Below are 17739 nucleotides of genomic sequence, written 5' to 3' on the forward strand. Positions count from 1 at the left end.
AAACGACAGATCACCGTGTATCAACAAACCTAATTCAGAGAGATCTCCTGAATGAGAGTATTAATAAAGTCTCTATTAAAACGCCTATGGACGTCAATGTATGGACTATGGACTGTATAAGATCCCATCTATTAGCTAATAGCTAATAACACATCACACGGTGACACATCAAATTCTTTGACAGTCTCCCTGATTCCTTCAATCCAGTTTTCCGAACAATTACCCCATCCCCCTTCCTGCAAAGGGGTTCCAAAAACCCTATCAACATTACCCTATCACTCATTTCTTCTCTAGTCTTGAGGACTAGAACTTCTGATTACGAACTTAGCCCTAATGAAGCTTTACAATGTGGGGTGAAACGTCCTTTATTAATACATAGTTTTCCTATTATTTCTGTAGCTTTCTTGACAGCCCCACGAACCGTCCATCACATACGGTCAACTAACAATCTTCCAAAAAAAAACTAACACTTTTTATCAGATGTTCTACTATTAAAGCAAAGTATTGACATGTAGTAACTTACTTTAAATTTGTTAACACTATCATAGATTGATCTCTGTTTTTTATTTTGATAATGAACAATAATTTAGAAGGAGATGTAAAAAAGTAATAATGATTATGAATTCACAATCATTATTATTTTTCAATATCCCTTATTTTCAAGTTACCGACATCCATATTTTGTACCATTTGTTTGAATATTGAATTTATAAATTAATGGAAGTTTATTCAAAGATATTTCCATTTATAAAATAATGAATTATTTTTATAAGGTTCTTATGCCATTCTATTCACATATCACAAATATGAATAATTTCTCATCAAATTGATAATGCTAAAAGGCAGTGGCCGGAAAATTTTCAGATGATTAGAGGCCCTATCTGTATCAGAAATGGCGGCTCTGGTTCAAGGTATTAAGAACAGTTTGGCCAGAAATTACTCGGTATTTACTGGAACCTTTGCCAAATCTGCGATTGTTGGTGTTCAAACATGCAATCGTTATGTTAAAAACACTCCTCAGAAAACGTTCATTCCAATCAAAAGTGTAAGTTACCTTCTAAGGCATTTGTTAATTTTCACTGTATTCTACTTTAGTATTAAACCTGAATCTTTTATTTTATAATACATATGTTTTGTGAAAAATATCAGGTGTATATTGCCTTAAGTATGTTCATAATGTATTAAAAAAGTATGGTAACCCCCTTCTTGATTAAATGTGCCAGCACATTTCATTTCACATTAAAAGTAATTTCATTTTATAATATTAAATGTTGTTTGTTAGTTTAAAATCTGCCATTCTTGCAGGGGTCAATGATTTTTTTTCTTTTTCACTGTTAAATGACAAGTGTTAGTGTCAAAGAATAGTAACTTTGTAATTTTTTTTTTAAAAATATTATGAACTTAATGACTATAAGCTTATTCTAGTGACAACTTTTGATGGTCATCAATTCAGCAGGCACATGCAGTGTATAGGTTTATTATTAAGAACTAAATAATAATCTTATTCCTATGATAACTTTAGGCTGTCATCAGATCAGGAGGCACATGCATACAGGTGTTGAAATGAACTTTTTTTGCATGCTCTCACCAGTTTTTTAACAGTTTAAAGTGTTCATTGGAACAAACCTGAAGTGTTAGGAATTATTATGTTATTTTATATTAATAATGCTCACGAATGGTATATTAGTTTCATTATTTACATTGGAAGGTTGCTTGATATATGGCTAATCTCTTTGAAATTCCTCTTATCAAGTTTTAAAAATTTATAGCAGTCTATATTATCATATATAGAGACATTTTCTCTTGTAATAATTATATTATTTGTAATTGCCAAATAAATTTACTTGTGCAGTTATCAGAAAGTAGGAGGTGGAGTTCCACTGCCTCTAATAAAGTTAAGCTTGAAGAAATAGAAGCTCGGGTTCTCAATGTGATCAAAGCTTACGACAAAGTTACTGCTGAAAAGGTATATTACCCTGATTTTGTATGATGCTAGTTCTTTTTTTGTATTTTCCAGAATGTAATTAACTGGCGGCTGTTTAGCCATGGGCCACCTCTCACTTTAGACCTCATCAAGGAAAGAGTTTTGCTAGTCCTGAAACTTTATGATAAAGTAAATCCTGAAAAGGTAGGGAGGATATTTATCTTTTTCATGAAGAATTATTATTGAATATACTTTATAATTTTGCTTATGAGTAGCAACACACCAAAACTCGAATTCACCTATCTTTTTGGGTTGAGGACTGATATTTTAGATAATCCCTTTGATAATATTTAAGAAACCCTTTTTCAATATGGCATTTTGGTTTATTCACACTTTTACAGAATGTTCTTTTGTGGGTTATCACATATACTTTACTTGCTTTAATTGGATCACAGCTGTTGACTTTACTATGCACTTTTATCTTATATAAGGTTTATATTCAAGTGATTAACAGATTATGATTCCTTTTCAGTTGAGGTTGGGACCATAATTGGCATGGTTAAAGGTATTCATTTAGTCAAAATGTAGAAGACTTAAAGCTATAAGATAAGGGTGATTGACGTTTTGATTATGGGTAACTAGGGGCTTGTAATATTAAACAACATTATATTGTCTTTCTTTACCTAGTATTATCAGGAAGAATCACTGTAACCTGCTAAAGCTGTACTTTTATCTGTGACTATAGTTTTGAGTTTTTGAAGTGATGGTGGCGAGGAATGTTAATATGTCACCTTACCAACCTTTAGTCAAAACAGCACTAGTTAGGGTCCAGCCTAGACCATTCTAAATTTATTTCTTGGTGTTGGGTTATGGATCCATTGATTCTAGACCTTCCCACTAAGCTAGAATTGGTTAGTATCAGTAGAATTACTTCCCCTCATGTGCGAAATGGCCAGGTTGTTGGGGGAAAACAAATTTTGGACTGTTTGTATTGATAATTAGGAATTCATCTATTATAAATTCAATAATTCTTATCTCTCCAACATCCTCTGACAAATAAATCAGTAACGGCCAAGGAATAGTGAGTTATCTATTTTGGTGTGTTGAGTGGTAACAGATGTGCTAAAGTATTTTCTCATTATTTGTTTGTCTTTAACTTGATAGATACTATATTTCTTAAGGTCTTTCCTTTAATTGTGACCATATTATTTACCCATAGTACCTATTTTGGTTTTAGATTTATATTTAGAACATATTTTGGTATTATTTACATTTAGAATCTATTTTGTTTGTATGCTTACTAACTGTTTTTTTTTCTTGATTCTTGAACATACTTGGCTTTAACCACAGCCTGTTCTGTCTATCATAACTGGGAATGTCTTCACAAAATATGTTCATGATTTTAAAGAGTTCTAAGACAAAGTGAAATTAAATTTAGAAAAGAGTCTAATGCCGAGTGAGGACTATTCATAATTTATATATTATGTATATGTCAACATGATGTATAAATAAATGATCTCAAAGGAGAAAAAATAAATAAAATCAGAATAAAAATAAATAAAATCAACTAAATCTGACCCGTATTAACGATAATACAGCGAATTAAAAAAAAAAATCCCTGATTTCTCTGGTAGGAAAAAAGTTAAAATGTTTTTGGCATGTAGCTAAGAAAGTATAAATTTTCTTTTCAGTTATTATATATACCAATATTAAAAGAAAAATTAGGCAGAAGTTTCTCTTTTATGTTTGTTTATTTTTTATTGTAACTTGAAAGCTGAATGTCAGCTCTTTTAACCTACATCAACATCATTTAGACTAATACATAATAGACAATACAAGGGTGAAATATTGGTTTCAAATAAAGAAAAACTTATCCAACACTTAATTTCATAATATCTCTGGTCCTTATTTGTTTAAATAGATCCGGTATGTGCCTTTTAGTACAGTTTATAGAGCCCTAAACCACTCCTAAGTTTTGTGTGGATCGCTCAAGTCGTGTTGGAAGTTATTTCTATTTTTGTACCATATATTTTTATTATGTAATATTTACTTATACTTATTACTTGAATTAATAAGCAATTAATTAATTACATTCCTAAATCTAGCAATTGCAAAAAATTGCTGGACCTGGTAGTTAAAAAGTAAAAAGACATTCATTTATTTTATTTTTTGGCCAGTGCCATTCACTAATAAAGCGGATCTAGTCAGTCGCTATTCAGAATTCATATGAATTTAAAGTTAATTCTAGTGAAGGTATGAAATTGAAATTAATTATGAATAATCATCATGAAAAAGTCATCTCAACAAGGAGTGAACTTTAAATTGAAGAAATACTAACAACCAAGTATTTATGATCATGAAAATTTAAAATTGTATAATTTGATGTTTAATTTTTGTCCATATTTTATCTTTTAAATTTTTAGTTGTTTTTGTTTACATATGAAATCTTAATTGCTAAACTACTAATTTTCAATTTTGTTTTGTCATTATATGTATTATTTTATGAATTAATAAAAACTTGTAGTCAGGTGCCGTCATTTCAATATTGTCAACAAATTTAAACATAATAAAATTTAAATAAATATTGCCAAAATAAGAACATAACAATATATTTGTCTGCTATAGAATCCTCCCAATCTATTCTTCTCAGATTTTTTGATTAACTTCACATGCCTGAGGTAAGGAATCTTTAAAGTATGGGCTTTTGTTCGGTCCTGCCATTTGGTTATACTGGCTGTGCGAGGGTTCATTAATTAAGCCTTCAAATCGACTCTTCTCTTAATTTAATTTGACTTTGTCTTAGTACTCTTTAAAACCATGAGAATGCTTTGTTTATATGTTCCCAGTTATGATACACAGAAGAGGTTGAGGTTAAAGGCAAGTATGTTACTATAACATACTAATCTTCAGAACTAACTCTAGTTGGGACAGGTACAGACTCACAGCATTAAGTGTGATCTGACATAGGTTTAAAATAACATGATTTATGAGGAGAAGATGGTTGGGGGTGCGGTCAATGAAACACAAATAAGTATGACTAACTTATTTTAATGTGCCGACGTTTCGGCTAGAGTTTCATTAGGCGCTCAACTTTTCAGCAAGCAGCCCTGAAGAAGGCTAGAAACTCTAGCCGAAACGTCGGCACATTAAAATAAGTTAGTCATACTTATTTGTGTTTCATTGACCGCACCCCCAACCATCTTCTCCTCATTTATCATCCACGGTCAACTATCTCTCATAATTATAACATGATTTATATTATAATAAATGTTTTATTATGATTTAATTGTCTGAAGTTAAAATTATTAATTATCTTATTTTGTATTTTTCAGCTAACTCTTGAATCACATTTTATCAATGATCTTGGTTTGGATTCATTGGATCATGTTGAAGTAATAATGGCCATGGAAGATGAATTTGGTAAATAATTATATATATTCTGTTATTTTATTTTTTCCTTGTCCACCTTTCCAGTTTACCATCTTTGTTTTCAACTCAATTAATAATCTTAACCATCAATTCAAGAATATTATTAACAGCAATTGATGGCTAATGTGAAACAGGCAAACTATTAACTACAACTTATACTCAAGTTGTATGATGAGATAGATACTGTGATAAATACTTTTAAAAATCTCTGCAGTATTTTTCTTATATAGTGGTTGTTCTTGACCATTTGTGGTTTTGTTGCACGAGTTGAAAAGCATCAAAATGACTTGGGTCAGCCAAGTTACATCATTTATTAAAAAGGCTAGTGAATTTATCCAAAGAAAGGGAAGAGTCAGATGGTTTATTTATAATCAATCTTTTGGTTCTTCAAGTTCCTTTTCATTCTTGAAAAGATTAACCCAGTATTGATTGAGTAGGGTAAGGTTTATCAATCATTCATGTGATAAACTAAGGTATATTTTTAATTGTACAATTGGAAAGTCACCATTTATCGAAATTTTACTTTTATTTTTTAAATTAAAAAACCATTAATCCTGACCTCTAATTGTTTAATAACAATTAATAATAACCTGAACAAGATCAATAAAAGGTCAGAAGGAACTAATTTAGGCAGCAATTCCCTAACATTTTTTGTTACAACACTTTCTTATGCTAAAAAATATTAAGGGCACCCTTGTTGGGTTAAATAAAAATAAATTTCGTGGCACCATTGTTGAGCTAAAAATATAACACAATTATCCTTATAGAAAAGCAGAAAATTCTTAAAAGAAGAAAAGCCAGTGCAAAGGAAATGTTAAAATGAACCGTGTTTATGCTGTTTTAATTTTTTTTTTTTTTTGTGATGTTTTGAGAAAGTGGCATTATATGCTACGGCAGCCAGTTTGGGACTACTGACTTCAGGCGTCTGGTCCTATATGACTGTATTTTTTTAATTGTTATTGTATTTATTCCATTTCCTCTGCTGACATGCTAATTGTGGATATAAATTGTCCTATTCTGCAATAAAATATAAATTTATCCTGAATATCCTCTTCAGTAATAAAAAACATTTCAGAATCAATTACTGTGAAGTGGATGACTTCATTCAAAACTAATATAAAGTAATTGAAATTTAAAATTTATAGTTAGATTAAACTTACATATAATATTTATACTAAATTAAAATAATTTAATTATTAAATATATTTCCTCAGGTTTTGAAATACCAGATGTAGATGCAGAAAAATTGCTTAGGCCAGCTGATATAGTCCGTTATGTTGGAGACAGGAATGATATATATGAATGAACAAAAATTTATTAAAATGTAGTTAAGTAATAAGTTATATGTTATTTTATCTTTTAATGAGATTGATAACTAATTTTCCTTGTACATATAGCTATTAAAAATTATGATTTTTCTTCTTATTTTCTTTCTTTTGTAAATAAAATGCCTCAATGATGGCCAGCTTATAAAGTTGTTTTAATAAATTGAAAACTGGGATTATATATATCCCCCCACCCAACATTTATCTTATCCTAAGAGGTAATAGGTGCCTCATAGGTTGTTTTTAGTAATAAATCGCTTTTTTCTGTTAGTGGTTTATTATGCAATGTTTTTGAGGTTTAAAACAAAAATTAAATCATTATGATAGAACTAGAAATAAATATTAGTATTTTTTTCTCCTGTAAAACAGTTTTATTAATATTACTTTTAAGTGTGTAATTGCTAGTTTTCCCCCAGTATTATTTCTACCACCAATTGTATGAAGTTCATTTCTTCCAGGAAAGATTAAAATTTTGGTTGTATGATTAAAATTTATACCTTTAAATTCATATGTAAAATGCATTTTTGGCAATAAAAGTAAATGCATTTGTATTCACAATAAAGCTAGAGCTTGGAACAGAAATAAATAGTAAGTAATAATTTATTCTTGTAAAACAATTTGTATAATGCATATAATAATAAATTTATATTCACAATAAAGCTACAAATTAAGTTTAATTTTGGTTCATTGAGAATATAATCTAATAATTATATGCATAAATTCATAGCTTGAACTCATTGAAGTGTAAAGTTTTTAATGACTATCCAAAATATGTTGAGTGTCTTATTATAAGTCGTAAACAAGTTTTTCGTTCTTTCCCTCATATCCGCAATAAAGTGTGAATTAAGCAAAATTAATTACAGTATGTGCGTGGTGCATAGTAAAAGAGAAAGTAGAATTAAATAGGATATTTAAATCAATCATAAGGATTATTAGGTAATTTACTTTACATTTTACACATGTAACCATTATGCACTCAATTCAGAGCTACATTATAGTTGTCCTCTTATGACATCAACATTATGAACAAAAAATATATACAATTTGACAACAAACTTAACATGATCTTCACAGGAATGTTAGGAAACACTATGAATTTGCATTAATAAAGGGATCTCTGATCAGACAAAGAGCTTGATCCATGAAATATATTACACATGAAAGAATATACTCTTCAGTTGTTTCTCACATAACTTCCTCACTTCATCTGTAAAGCAGAAGTGATGAAAAATATGAATAAAATAATATTTAAAAAATTAATATATTCTAAAACATAATTGGATAAGCTATAATTCATTTAAAGTTCTAAATAATTTTTGTTGTAGTGAACTCTGATTTATATATTGAATATGAAACACTAGATTTTTGTCTGTTATGTGATGACAACAGGCATTGAGACTTCAGGGAGGCTCATCATCCCTTTATATAAAAAAAATCTTAAGGAGTATGATTGCGTAATAAGAAAGATGAAGATAGATTATTGAGGTTGAAAGAGATTAATATAATTAGTGAGGATGTAATGTAAACCATAAAAAAAAGATTGTGCAGCAGAGCTTGATCATTAATATCTTAATTTTGGTTTGGAAAACAAATTGGGTAAAAAAAATAAAAGATGCTCAATAATCACATCTCCAATAGCAACCTCTCTAACAAAATTTGAAGGTACTACAGAGGTGCAATCAAACATTTGGACATGACTAAATCTTTACTGAAATTCATCTCCACTTTTATGTGAAAGGATTGTTATGTCTAGTAAACAACTCAGCATACTGAATTTAGGATCATTCTATTCAAAGGGAACCAACAAGTAGTGGGGGGATTTTATTAAATCAGATATTTCGAAAACCATGTTCTAGGAATTATGAAACAAACATGTATTTTTCCCTACTCTAAAGAATGCAAAAGCATGTTATTTTCAGGAAAAAATGTGACAAAAATAGTTAATCCTATATCATGTAGATAATATAGGTATAAGTAACAATATAGATAGAAATACTGTGTATTTTTCAAGGTTATTGAGACATAAAAAAAAACCTTCAATTATTAAGGTCTAAAACTGTTGGCTGTTCAGTTTTAAGAACCACCAAAGTGCTTTAGAAACTCACAAGAATGTTTTCAAAATCCTTTCAACTTTTTGAGCCCATCATTACATTGTTCTAAAACCTAACTACCTGTACTACTAACTACTGTAGCTCTAACCTACATCAACAGTTTTATTTGGTTGGTTCACATCAGAGATTGAGCCATCTAGTCAAAAAATCATTACATATCTACAAACGGACAGAATAAATAATTTTTATAGAATATCTTTTCTTTAATTTATTTTGAACTAGCTGACCTGGCAATGCTTTGCTATTGCTATATTTGAGGATATATTGATTTAATGATCAAAATTTATACATTCCTGTATTTAGTTAAAATTAAACAGTTACATATACTTTATTATTATGATTTAATAACACAAATAAACCAATAATAGCAATGACATTCGATTTTAGCACCTCAAGAAATCTTTTAGAGAATAATTAATATTTTTTTCTTTTTCTTTGGAAAGAGACGAATCTGCTCACCATGTTAGTAATATAGAGATATATTAGTAAAATATTGAAACAACTGAGACCGATTGACATATCAAAGAGTGGTAAAATATTTTTTAGAAATGAAACAAAGTTGATATTTATTTTTAGCACCTCAAGCAACCCTTAAATACGAATTTTTGAAAAAATCGAAAAATAAAATTTTTGGCCTACACCATCGGCCTTTGATTTCCTTTTAAAAAAATAAATAATAGAAATAACTTCAACACTACTCAACCAAAATTTGCAGTAGTTTAGGGCTCTATGAACTGCACCAAAGGGCACATAATGTAAACAAATTAGGACCGAAGATATAGAATAAAAAGTTTGAATTCAAACGTTATTACGTTCCAGTAATTCATAAGTTTATTGTGGACAAAGAATCGATCATTCCCTTTTATATAATATAGTTTATATTTCACTGAGTAATTTTAGCCATCAAACTTGAACAACCGATTCATTCCAAAAAAACATTCCATACCCGTAAACTGACCAGCTAAACAAATTCTCTATATGAGGCTATGTTTAGTCAGGTAAAAATTTGTTTACCACCCCTAATAGGTTTTTTAAAATTTGGTAAACGGATGAACTAAAATTTTTATATCTGAAACAGTAAAATAAAAATATTTTTTATTAAAGATGTTCACCCGAAATTAATTATAGACTTCTGCCCCTAAGAACAGCATAATAATGTCCTTCAAGATCAACAAAAGGAAGAAAGTTGAAGGAAAAGATTATTTAGAGGTGAAACATAATAATGGCCACGAGTCTTACTTAATGAAGCTGACTTGTTACTGCTGTCTTAGTACTTTATTTGAAACTACAATGAGATATAGAGAATTCACAGAGGAAGAGGGACCGCACCTTTTCAGTAAATTTAAAAAAAAATGAAAACTTTCCCTAGAGGCCTTTTGTAATGTAATTCTAAAAGAAAAACAAGCATCAATTTTGAAATGAAGCAAGATATTCCATTTATGCATAAAAGGAAAAACTGCAAGACATACATTTCTGGCCAGTAAGAAATTGAATTGTGAATAGTAATGAGCACTTCCAACATCCCAATTTAAAAAATATGTATTAATTCTAAAGGTGAAAATAGCATTAGTTTCACCTAATAACGAATGATCCAATATCTATCGTACTTACAAACAATAAAAAGAATGTGCAATGAGTTCTAAAACCTCCTAGATAACTAATTGATTGCAATATTCAGATAAAAATAGCTGTTAACTATAATTCTGTAGTCATAAAAAATAAAAATATCCTTGGGAATACTGAAATTTATTTAAAACATTTATCAAAATGATTCAGAGTGAAATATGCTTAATCTAATGACAATATCTGCAAGATGAAAGAGTTTTGAATTTTGCTAAAATATAATTTGAAGGTTTTGAAATTAAGGGTGTGATATATGAAAAAAACTTTAAGAGTTTTGTAATATTCTTGTGATTCTAGCCCTAAAGATGAACTACATGTTTTGAGTTGAGTCTTGATGACTAATTCCATGATACAAATACAATGTAGTCGATCTTCCTCTGTCAATAAAACTGTAATATCCGATAAAAATTTTCTCTCAACTTGTAAACATGTAGGTAACCCATTTAAGATAACAGACTATGATTCGTTGGTGGGTATTTTGAGTTATTTCAAGAAATTATTGAAAGTGATGGGTATAGATTACCTGGATGTTAGTATAAGTTTTTTTAAAGTTTTAAGAATCAAATAAACTTTCAGTTAGCTTTGCTTACCACTAATTTCAATGAGGTTTGCCTTCTTCCTTTCAACAGCTATATAGAACTGACGATTATTGGACATCTTTCCTATAACCCAATGGTCACTAATTGTCTTGACCATAGTTTCATTTGATGAATTCCCACAATCAGATAACCTGAAATTTCAAATTAGTATTATTTATCTATCACCTGCTAACAATTGAAACTGTTTCGTTTTTTCCAATTAAACATAATTTAAGGCTCTTTAGTGGGATGTTTTTTTTTTTTTTTTTAATACATTATTTAAGCCCTGTAGAACTATTTCAATGAGGATAAGACCTAGTTGAAGTTGAAGACCATTTAATTATACATTGACTTGGTGAGTTTAATCAAAAACGTTAGATTGGTTTTTGATAAAATTGAAAAATTGTTCCTATAAAGTGGTACTTCTAATCAGTTGATTTTATTGGAAAAGTTTCTTTCACATCCCATATATATATACTCACCTTAAATTTGTAATTTCAGTTTTTTACAACTTTTTATTTTTGAGCTAGGCTGTCCACAGGAACACACCATTTTGTAAGACTAGTTTTTTGGTGTCAGGAGACCTCAAAGTTTTATCAAAAACTCTAATTCAATTTTTTTTTTTTTATGATCGCAATACTTTTCCTTATTATACATTCCATGTATAGGTAAGTGAAAGTAAAAATCAAAGTTCCATGGCCTCTCCCCTTTTCTTATATAATTTTACTGGACTAGGAGTAGTAAGTTGCAAACAGTTCCTACCATTTTTGGTGTTGCTGTACATCAACTAGCAACCTTAGCAGTTCTTTCGGTATGCTCTGCCCACCCGGATCTCTTTTTTTATCTAGAACTGATTTTGTAGCCAAATTCATCGAGTTGAAATAAACAAATCTGTAAATAAAAACAATTACAAAAATAAAATAAAAGGATATAAAGAATATATTTTTTAAATGAAAACTTAGAGCAAAAATAGTAAAATGAACTAATGTTATGCTTAATTTTTAAAAATGATAAAATTTTCATTATCAGCATCCTGTCCCTCTTAATTTTGATATGTTGGAGATAATAAATTAGAAATCTCAGTAGTGTAGCATACAGCATACCATTCTGCTGCCTGCCAACTGTGCCAAACCAGATTTGACTTCATTATAAGGGAATAATAAGAGTAATTTGAAATTAAGTTGGCAACTGGGAATAACTAGTGAATAAAACATCTATAGCAACATATCTCTTCCGGAACTAATAAGATACTGCTCCTTCCCATGAGATATGTGAAAGGGTCAAAAGACTAATTATTATTGTTTAATAAAAAATTATTACAAATAATGAGAATAATGTTTCTAATGTTAATAAAATATATCCTGAATACATAAATGAGGAGATGGTTGGGGGTGCAGTTCCTGAACAACACAAATAAGTACAAAGTTATTTATTTTATATGAATTATAATTTTTTTTTTATTATAAAATAATATGAAAACTTAACTTACTTATTTTATATAATTAAGTTTTTACTTATTTGTGTTCTTCACTGACCACACCTCCAACCATCTTCTCATCATTTATATATATATAAAATATAATATAATATAATGTTCACACATAGTATACGTAGATCAAACATTACACAAACAAAATAACCTAATGTCTTGGTCTAAAGTATCAGAAGAATTGGAAGGTCCACTACTACTAGGCTGTTCCTTGTATTCATTCAACTCAGAGTCGATTTTTTCTAAACGCTTATTCAGAAAACTATCCAGACGCCTGTAGAAGTCGAGCTTTATTGTTTCATTACCTAAACATAATACAATAGGCATCTTAAAATTCATTATGGAAAATAAGAAAAAATACTGATACTATACTACTTAAGGAAATATTTTTTTCTTATTTAAAGAACATGACACTAATTCTATTTCTTTGGTACAATAGAACCCCTTTTAATCAGGCACCTGAGGACTGAAACCCTGACTGATACTGGTTTTGGTTGGCTAATCTGAGGAACTATTAACTGAGTATTTCAAATGGAAATAACTGAAATTAATACCATTTTACAATATGTTTCATTTCACAGATAGCAAAGTTATTTTTATGAAAACTATCATCTCAATGTTAGTGTTTTTCATGATTTCAAGGAACATGTATTCACTTGCTGAATGTTGTAAATTTTTTTTTATAATTAAATTATTTTTTACTTCAATGTTTTTATTTTTTCAATAATTGGCAATTTATGTTCATATATTACATATCATCATGAACTTACAAATGTGGTATGTGATACGAAATCAAAGAAAAAACACAAGTAATCAAAATATAATAAAATAATTATTTAGTATTTTGAGCTCTAATTGTTTCAAAATATTTATGAGATATCATTGAATAATCTGAGCTATCCAAATTGAAAATCAGTTGGTTGAGTTGTACACTTGAAAAATGATTATATACTTACAAACATACAGACTAAACACATTCAATACATTGAATTATAATTGTTCAAAAAAATTACAGGATCTCATAATACAATATAAATCATCAAAATCGAAAATCAGTTGAACTGTATACTCAAAAAATTGTTATATACATATAGACAACTAACACCACCTAAGCGCTTTCAGGCTGGAAGTCAGAGCAAAAGTGAGTTCACTATTGCTCTGACTTGGAATATTGCTATTAGTATTCCACTATAGTATTGCAGTCTTCCCCTCACTATCAATAATTAATAACAAGATATATAATTAAAATAATACATAATTATTATTATTACAATAATAAAGTAAAATATAAAAGCATGAATATGAACCTTTTCTTTTTCACACAAATATTAAATAATTTAAGTAGTGAATTTAAACAGATATATCTAAATGATGATAAAGAAGTCTAAAGATTTAAGACCTGTATAGTGCATCAAAGATGAGTTTCCCTATGGATAAAGGGAGGGGAGAGATGCGCAGTGGCAAACATTCTCCTGCGAACCCTCCATTCTCTCCACTAGGTCTGTTCAAACAACCACTCCTGACTGTACGGAGCATGCATAGTATGTGTTTTCTTCTCCCGAATCTTTTACTGCACATGCTGCATACAGTACAGTCTTTACAGTTCTGAATAGTAAGAAGTGGTTGTTGGAACATAACTACTCAGTTGACTGTACTACCTTACCTAACCTAACCTTTCCTTTCCTCTCTTCGACCTAATTCTGCAATTTTACAAAGTAGAAATTCCTCATTTCAGTTTTTCAAAACTATTTTCATTAATATCCTGTAAGTTTACCATGCCAAATAAACTGGGTAGAGGGAAAATATCCACCCTCAAACCAAAAACGTAATTATGAACCTATTTAAATTTATGAAAAGCCATAAATTACTGCATTTATCATAAGTTATCCCAATTCTAAGACCAAATATACTGCCATTTTAAAACATTAAAATTAAGGAAATTGTTGCACCAATAGTTTCACAACAAATTTAAACTAAAAAAAAAAGGGCAATTTTTTTTCTAAACACAATGATTATTAAATCTTAAAAATGACTTTTTGGAAGATACTGTGTTCTTAAATAGTAAGTCAGAATAATCATTAGACAACTCACTCAATACTGATACTCAATAGAGTTATCATTATATTTGCCTACAAAGTAAAACAAGAAATAGTCCCAGTCAAAGATAAAGGATAACCTTACATAAAGAAAGGAGTAACCTGCCATATTCATAACTTAAGAGTCCAAGAATAGGGGGGGAAAGTATTCCAAGTACCTACCCAATCTCGAACTGGTAGGACGTTACCGAGTTCCAGATTGCTTCTTGGTTTGTTCCCAGTAGGAGTGGTTTTTATGGTGTGGAGGGGAGAAAGAGCTAGGGTGGGGGTGCGCGAGTTCCCTTCCCACCTGGCAAACTTATCATAGATGCACTATACATATGAACAAAACCTTATCATTACATAAATATTTTTTTCTTGTTTTATTCATCCTAAAATAAAATTTTAAGATTTAAAAGAAGAAGAAAATAGTATTATCCAAACTAAACAACTCACCTGGAATTAGAAGACTCAGGGTAGTCTGGTGTATCCTGTAGACAACAAGGTAAAAAAATCCAGGTTGCAGGACATGAGAAAGAAAAACTCGAGGCACTTTGTTAGAGAAAGTGATGTTAATATCAGTGAGATTTTCAGGACCAGTAATAAACCTACAATTTTGAAGATTGTTGTTAAGGTGATCATGGAACAATGAACTAAATACTTAGATTTCATGAAATTTAAATGGCTCATTTTCAAGATACTTCTCAAAAAAAGTGAGAGACGCAATAGGTAATTTTTAAAGTGGAACTTACAATCTTTAACATTCCACAAACAATATTTTGTGCAGTGGTTCAGCAAGAAACATTCATATTTTTTAAAACAAAATAGATAAATAGGCAATAGATACCTGTTAGGTTTAACGGCTGAACGCATTCCGTCTGGAGAAGAAGTTGAATGGGATGGTAACAAGCTGTTGACAAGGTATCTATACACAACTTGAGCATCTTCAGCAGGTAAACCAGACCTGTAAACTTTGTACTATACTTGTTGCAAAACCTAGGTAATTCATATTTCATTTTACAATCACTATTAAAAGGAATACAACTTATTAAAGTATAATAATAATAATAAAATTTGTATTTTTTTTTTAAGTGCTAAAACAACAAAATACAGAAAAAGTAAAAAAAAAAAACTAGCACCCTTATTATACAGTGTATACCTCCGATATACCCATAATGGAGCACACTCTCACGGCCACATATGCTGACGATACAGCCATTTTAGCCAAGCTTGGTGACCCAGCACAAGCCTCACAACAATTACAAATACACCTATCTCACATCCATGAATGGTGTATCAAATGGAAAACAGGGATAAACATTGAGAAAGCAGTGCAAATAACTTTTATGCTCGTCGTGGTCTATGACTTCCTGTTTTTCTAAACAAAGTTTAACCTGGACAGACACAGTAAAATAGTATTGACACTAGACAAACGATTAAGATGGACCTCCAACATAAAAATAACAAAATAAAAGCTAATTATTTCATTTTTTTTAATAAATGATCAAAATTACCACTTTCGGAAAAACTAAAGATTTCTACTTACCTTCTCAGACCAATTTGGATTTACGGTGCACAAATTTATGGATATGCCAAAAAAACTTAATGCAACTGCAATAATTTCTCTCCTACATCAGTAACAAAGACTTATGAACTCCCTACATACAAACAACCATTAAATCACTACATAAACGGTTTCACAACACACTTCCAATACACACTAACCCTCTAATTAAAGGACTATCAATAAGAGACAATGTTTACGAAGGAGCTGGAATAGGGACCTCTTAAATTGATTTTTAAATTTCAATTTTAATGGAGAGGTATCATTGGATGACCTCAACCTTCATGACATTGTTTTTTTATTTACAGTTGGGAATAAAATAAATATGGTAAAAAAAAAACAACAACTTCAAAATGAAATAGAAGGTCATAGCTCTGATGAATCAAATTTCTCTTCACAGTGAAGTCAACTTAAGAGATTACTCTCTTCCAGTTCTTCTCTAGCGCACTTAACTGTAATATTTCCAATGGAAATGTATATTTTCAATGAATAATTCTCGTGGAAAATCTTAATTAAAAACAATTTCATACCAATGATTTTTTGCGATCAGACAGGTCCTGATAAAAATGCATTTTAAATTCTATAAAAAAGCAAATAATTGTTTATGGTTTTTGAAAATTTGATTGCTAACAATGTTGAATATTGAAAACATGTAAAGAATAAAATCGTTTTCAGTAAGAATCAGTCATGGTAATTGAGCTTTTTATTTATAGAGGTATCATGATGATGACACCTCTATAAGGCATTACAGGCTCAACTTACGATGAATTTAATTCATACATAAAATTGAATTTTGATACAATTTTGTTCTTTATGTTTTTTTTTTGCTCTTAGTGCTTGCAAATCCACAAAAAGTGTTTGTATTTTTATTGCTATCTGGGCCTTTGGGATGTGTTAATAGAAAGAATCACATTTAAAAATAAGATTTTCCAAGATAATTTTTCATTGAATATATCTATTTCCATAGGAAATTAGAGATTTAAGTGCACTAGAGAATATCTGGAAGAAATTACTAAGTTGAATAGACAAGATTTATTTTTATTGTTTCCAGTAAATAATGTTCAACAAATAAAATTAACTTGGTAAAAACAAAAAAATTAAAATGATAATTAATGATAGTCCACAATCTTCAAAGAGTAAGATAAACCATAAACATTTAATATAAATGAATTCAAAAGTATTTTAGGAAACTACTGAATACTTCTGAGAGATTGTTAGATTTGAAAAGCAGTTAGTCACATTAATAACTTTAAAGATTTTGGGAAGTAGTGCATAAGATGAGTATTGAATACCTCAGGGCTGGTTGCACCAGTCTCTGGTAGAACTAAGATTTTTATAACTCAGATTTGTGCAAGAGTAAAGGAAAACTTCAATAACTTAGTGACCTGTTTCTAGCCTAGAACTTTCTTAGTAAGGTCACCTAAAACTAAAAAAATAATTGACCCATAACTGAAAAATTGTGGGTCCAATTAAATTTAAAATTGATTCAACAGCTACTTGTGACAGTCGAAATCGCTGAAAAAATTCTTCATCTAATCATAGTAAAAAATTATTTATTGAAGAAGATAATCGGAGGGGTGCGGTCAGCAAAGGAACAACATAAATAAACAAAAAACTATTT

At 29.5% G+C, this 17739-nt stretch overlaps 3 protein-coding genes across 6 annotated transcripts in view; 1 reads left to right on the forward strand and 2 right to left on the reverse strand.

The window, feature by feature from the left end:
• The window catches only part of Cdc16 (cell division cycle protein 16), a 22378-nt gene extending 21248 nt beyond the window's left edge, over nt 1–1130 (reverse strand). Inside the window, exon 1 of the mRNA XM_014424723.3 lies at nt 1055–1130. The gene's annotated coding sequence lies outside the window, so the exon portion shown is untranslated. The remainder of the gene's footprint in view (nt 1–1054) is intronic.
• On the forward strand, nt 865–6778 carry ND-ACP (NADH dehydrogenase (ubiquinone) acyl carrier protein). 3 transcript variants are annotated; one of them, XM_014424727.3, is made up of 4 exons: nt 865–1045; nt 1853–1966; nt 5257–5344; nt 6568–6778. In XM_014424727.3, the coding sequence occupies exons 1-4, from the start codon at nt 893–895 to the stop codon at nt 6657–6659; spliced, it is 447 nt and encodes a 148-aa protein (XP_014280213.1). In that variant the 5' UTR covers nt 865–892; the 3' UTR covers nt 6660–6778. The 3 variants fall into 3 exon arrangements, with proteins under 3 accessions (XP_014280213.1, XP_014280214.1, XP_014280215.1); XM_014424728.1 differs by lacking the exon at nt 1853–1966 and adding an exon at nt 2018–2128; XM_014424729.3 differs by lacking the exon at nt 865–1045 and adding an exon at nt 1177–1245.
• An 823-nt stretch (nt 6779–7601) lies between these two features.
• The window catches only part of Ccz1 (vacuolar fusion protein CCZ1), a 14977-nt gene continuing 4839 nt past the window's right edge, over nt 7602–17739 (reverse strand). For both annotated transcript variants that reach the window (XM_014424725.3, XM_014424726.3), the window contains 6 exons: nt 15402–15518; nt 15011–15162; nt 12631–12784; nt 11753–11881; nt 11003–11142; nt 7602–7885 (listed from right to left, as the gene is read on the reverse strand). In XM_014424725.3, the coding sequence (XP_014280211.1) occupies nt 7830–7885; nt 11003–11142; nt 11753–11881; nt 12631–12784; nt 15011–15162; nt 15402–15518 (748 nt within the window). In that variant the 3' untranslated portion in view covers nt 7602–7829. The remainder of the gene's footprint in view (nt 7886–11002; nt 11143–11752; nt 11882–12630; nt 12785–15010; nt 15163–15401; nt 15519–17739) is intronic.

This window comes from Halyomorpha halys, unplaced genomic scaffold, assembly GCF_000696795.3.
Source record: "Halyomorpha halys isolate HHAL.00 unplaced genomic scaffold, Hhal_1.1 Scaffold478.1, whole genome shotgun sequence".
Classification (NCBI taxonomy): domain Eukaryota; kingdom Metazoa; phylum Arthropoda; class Insecta; order Hemiptera; family Pentatomidae; genus Halyomorpha; species Halyomorpha halys.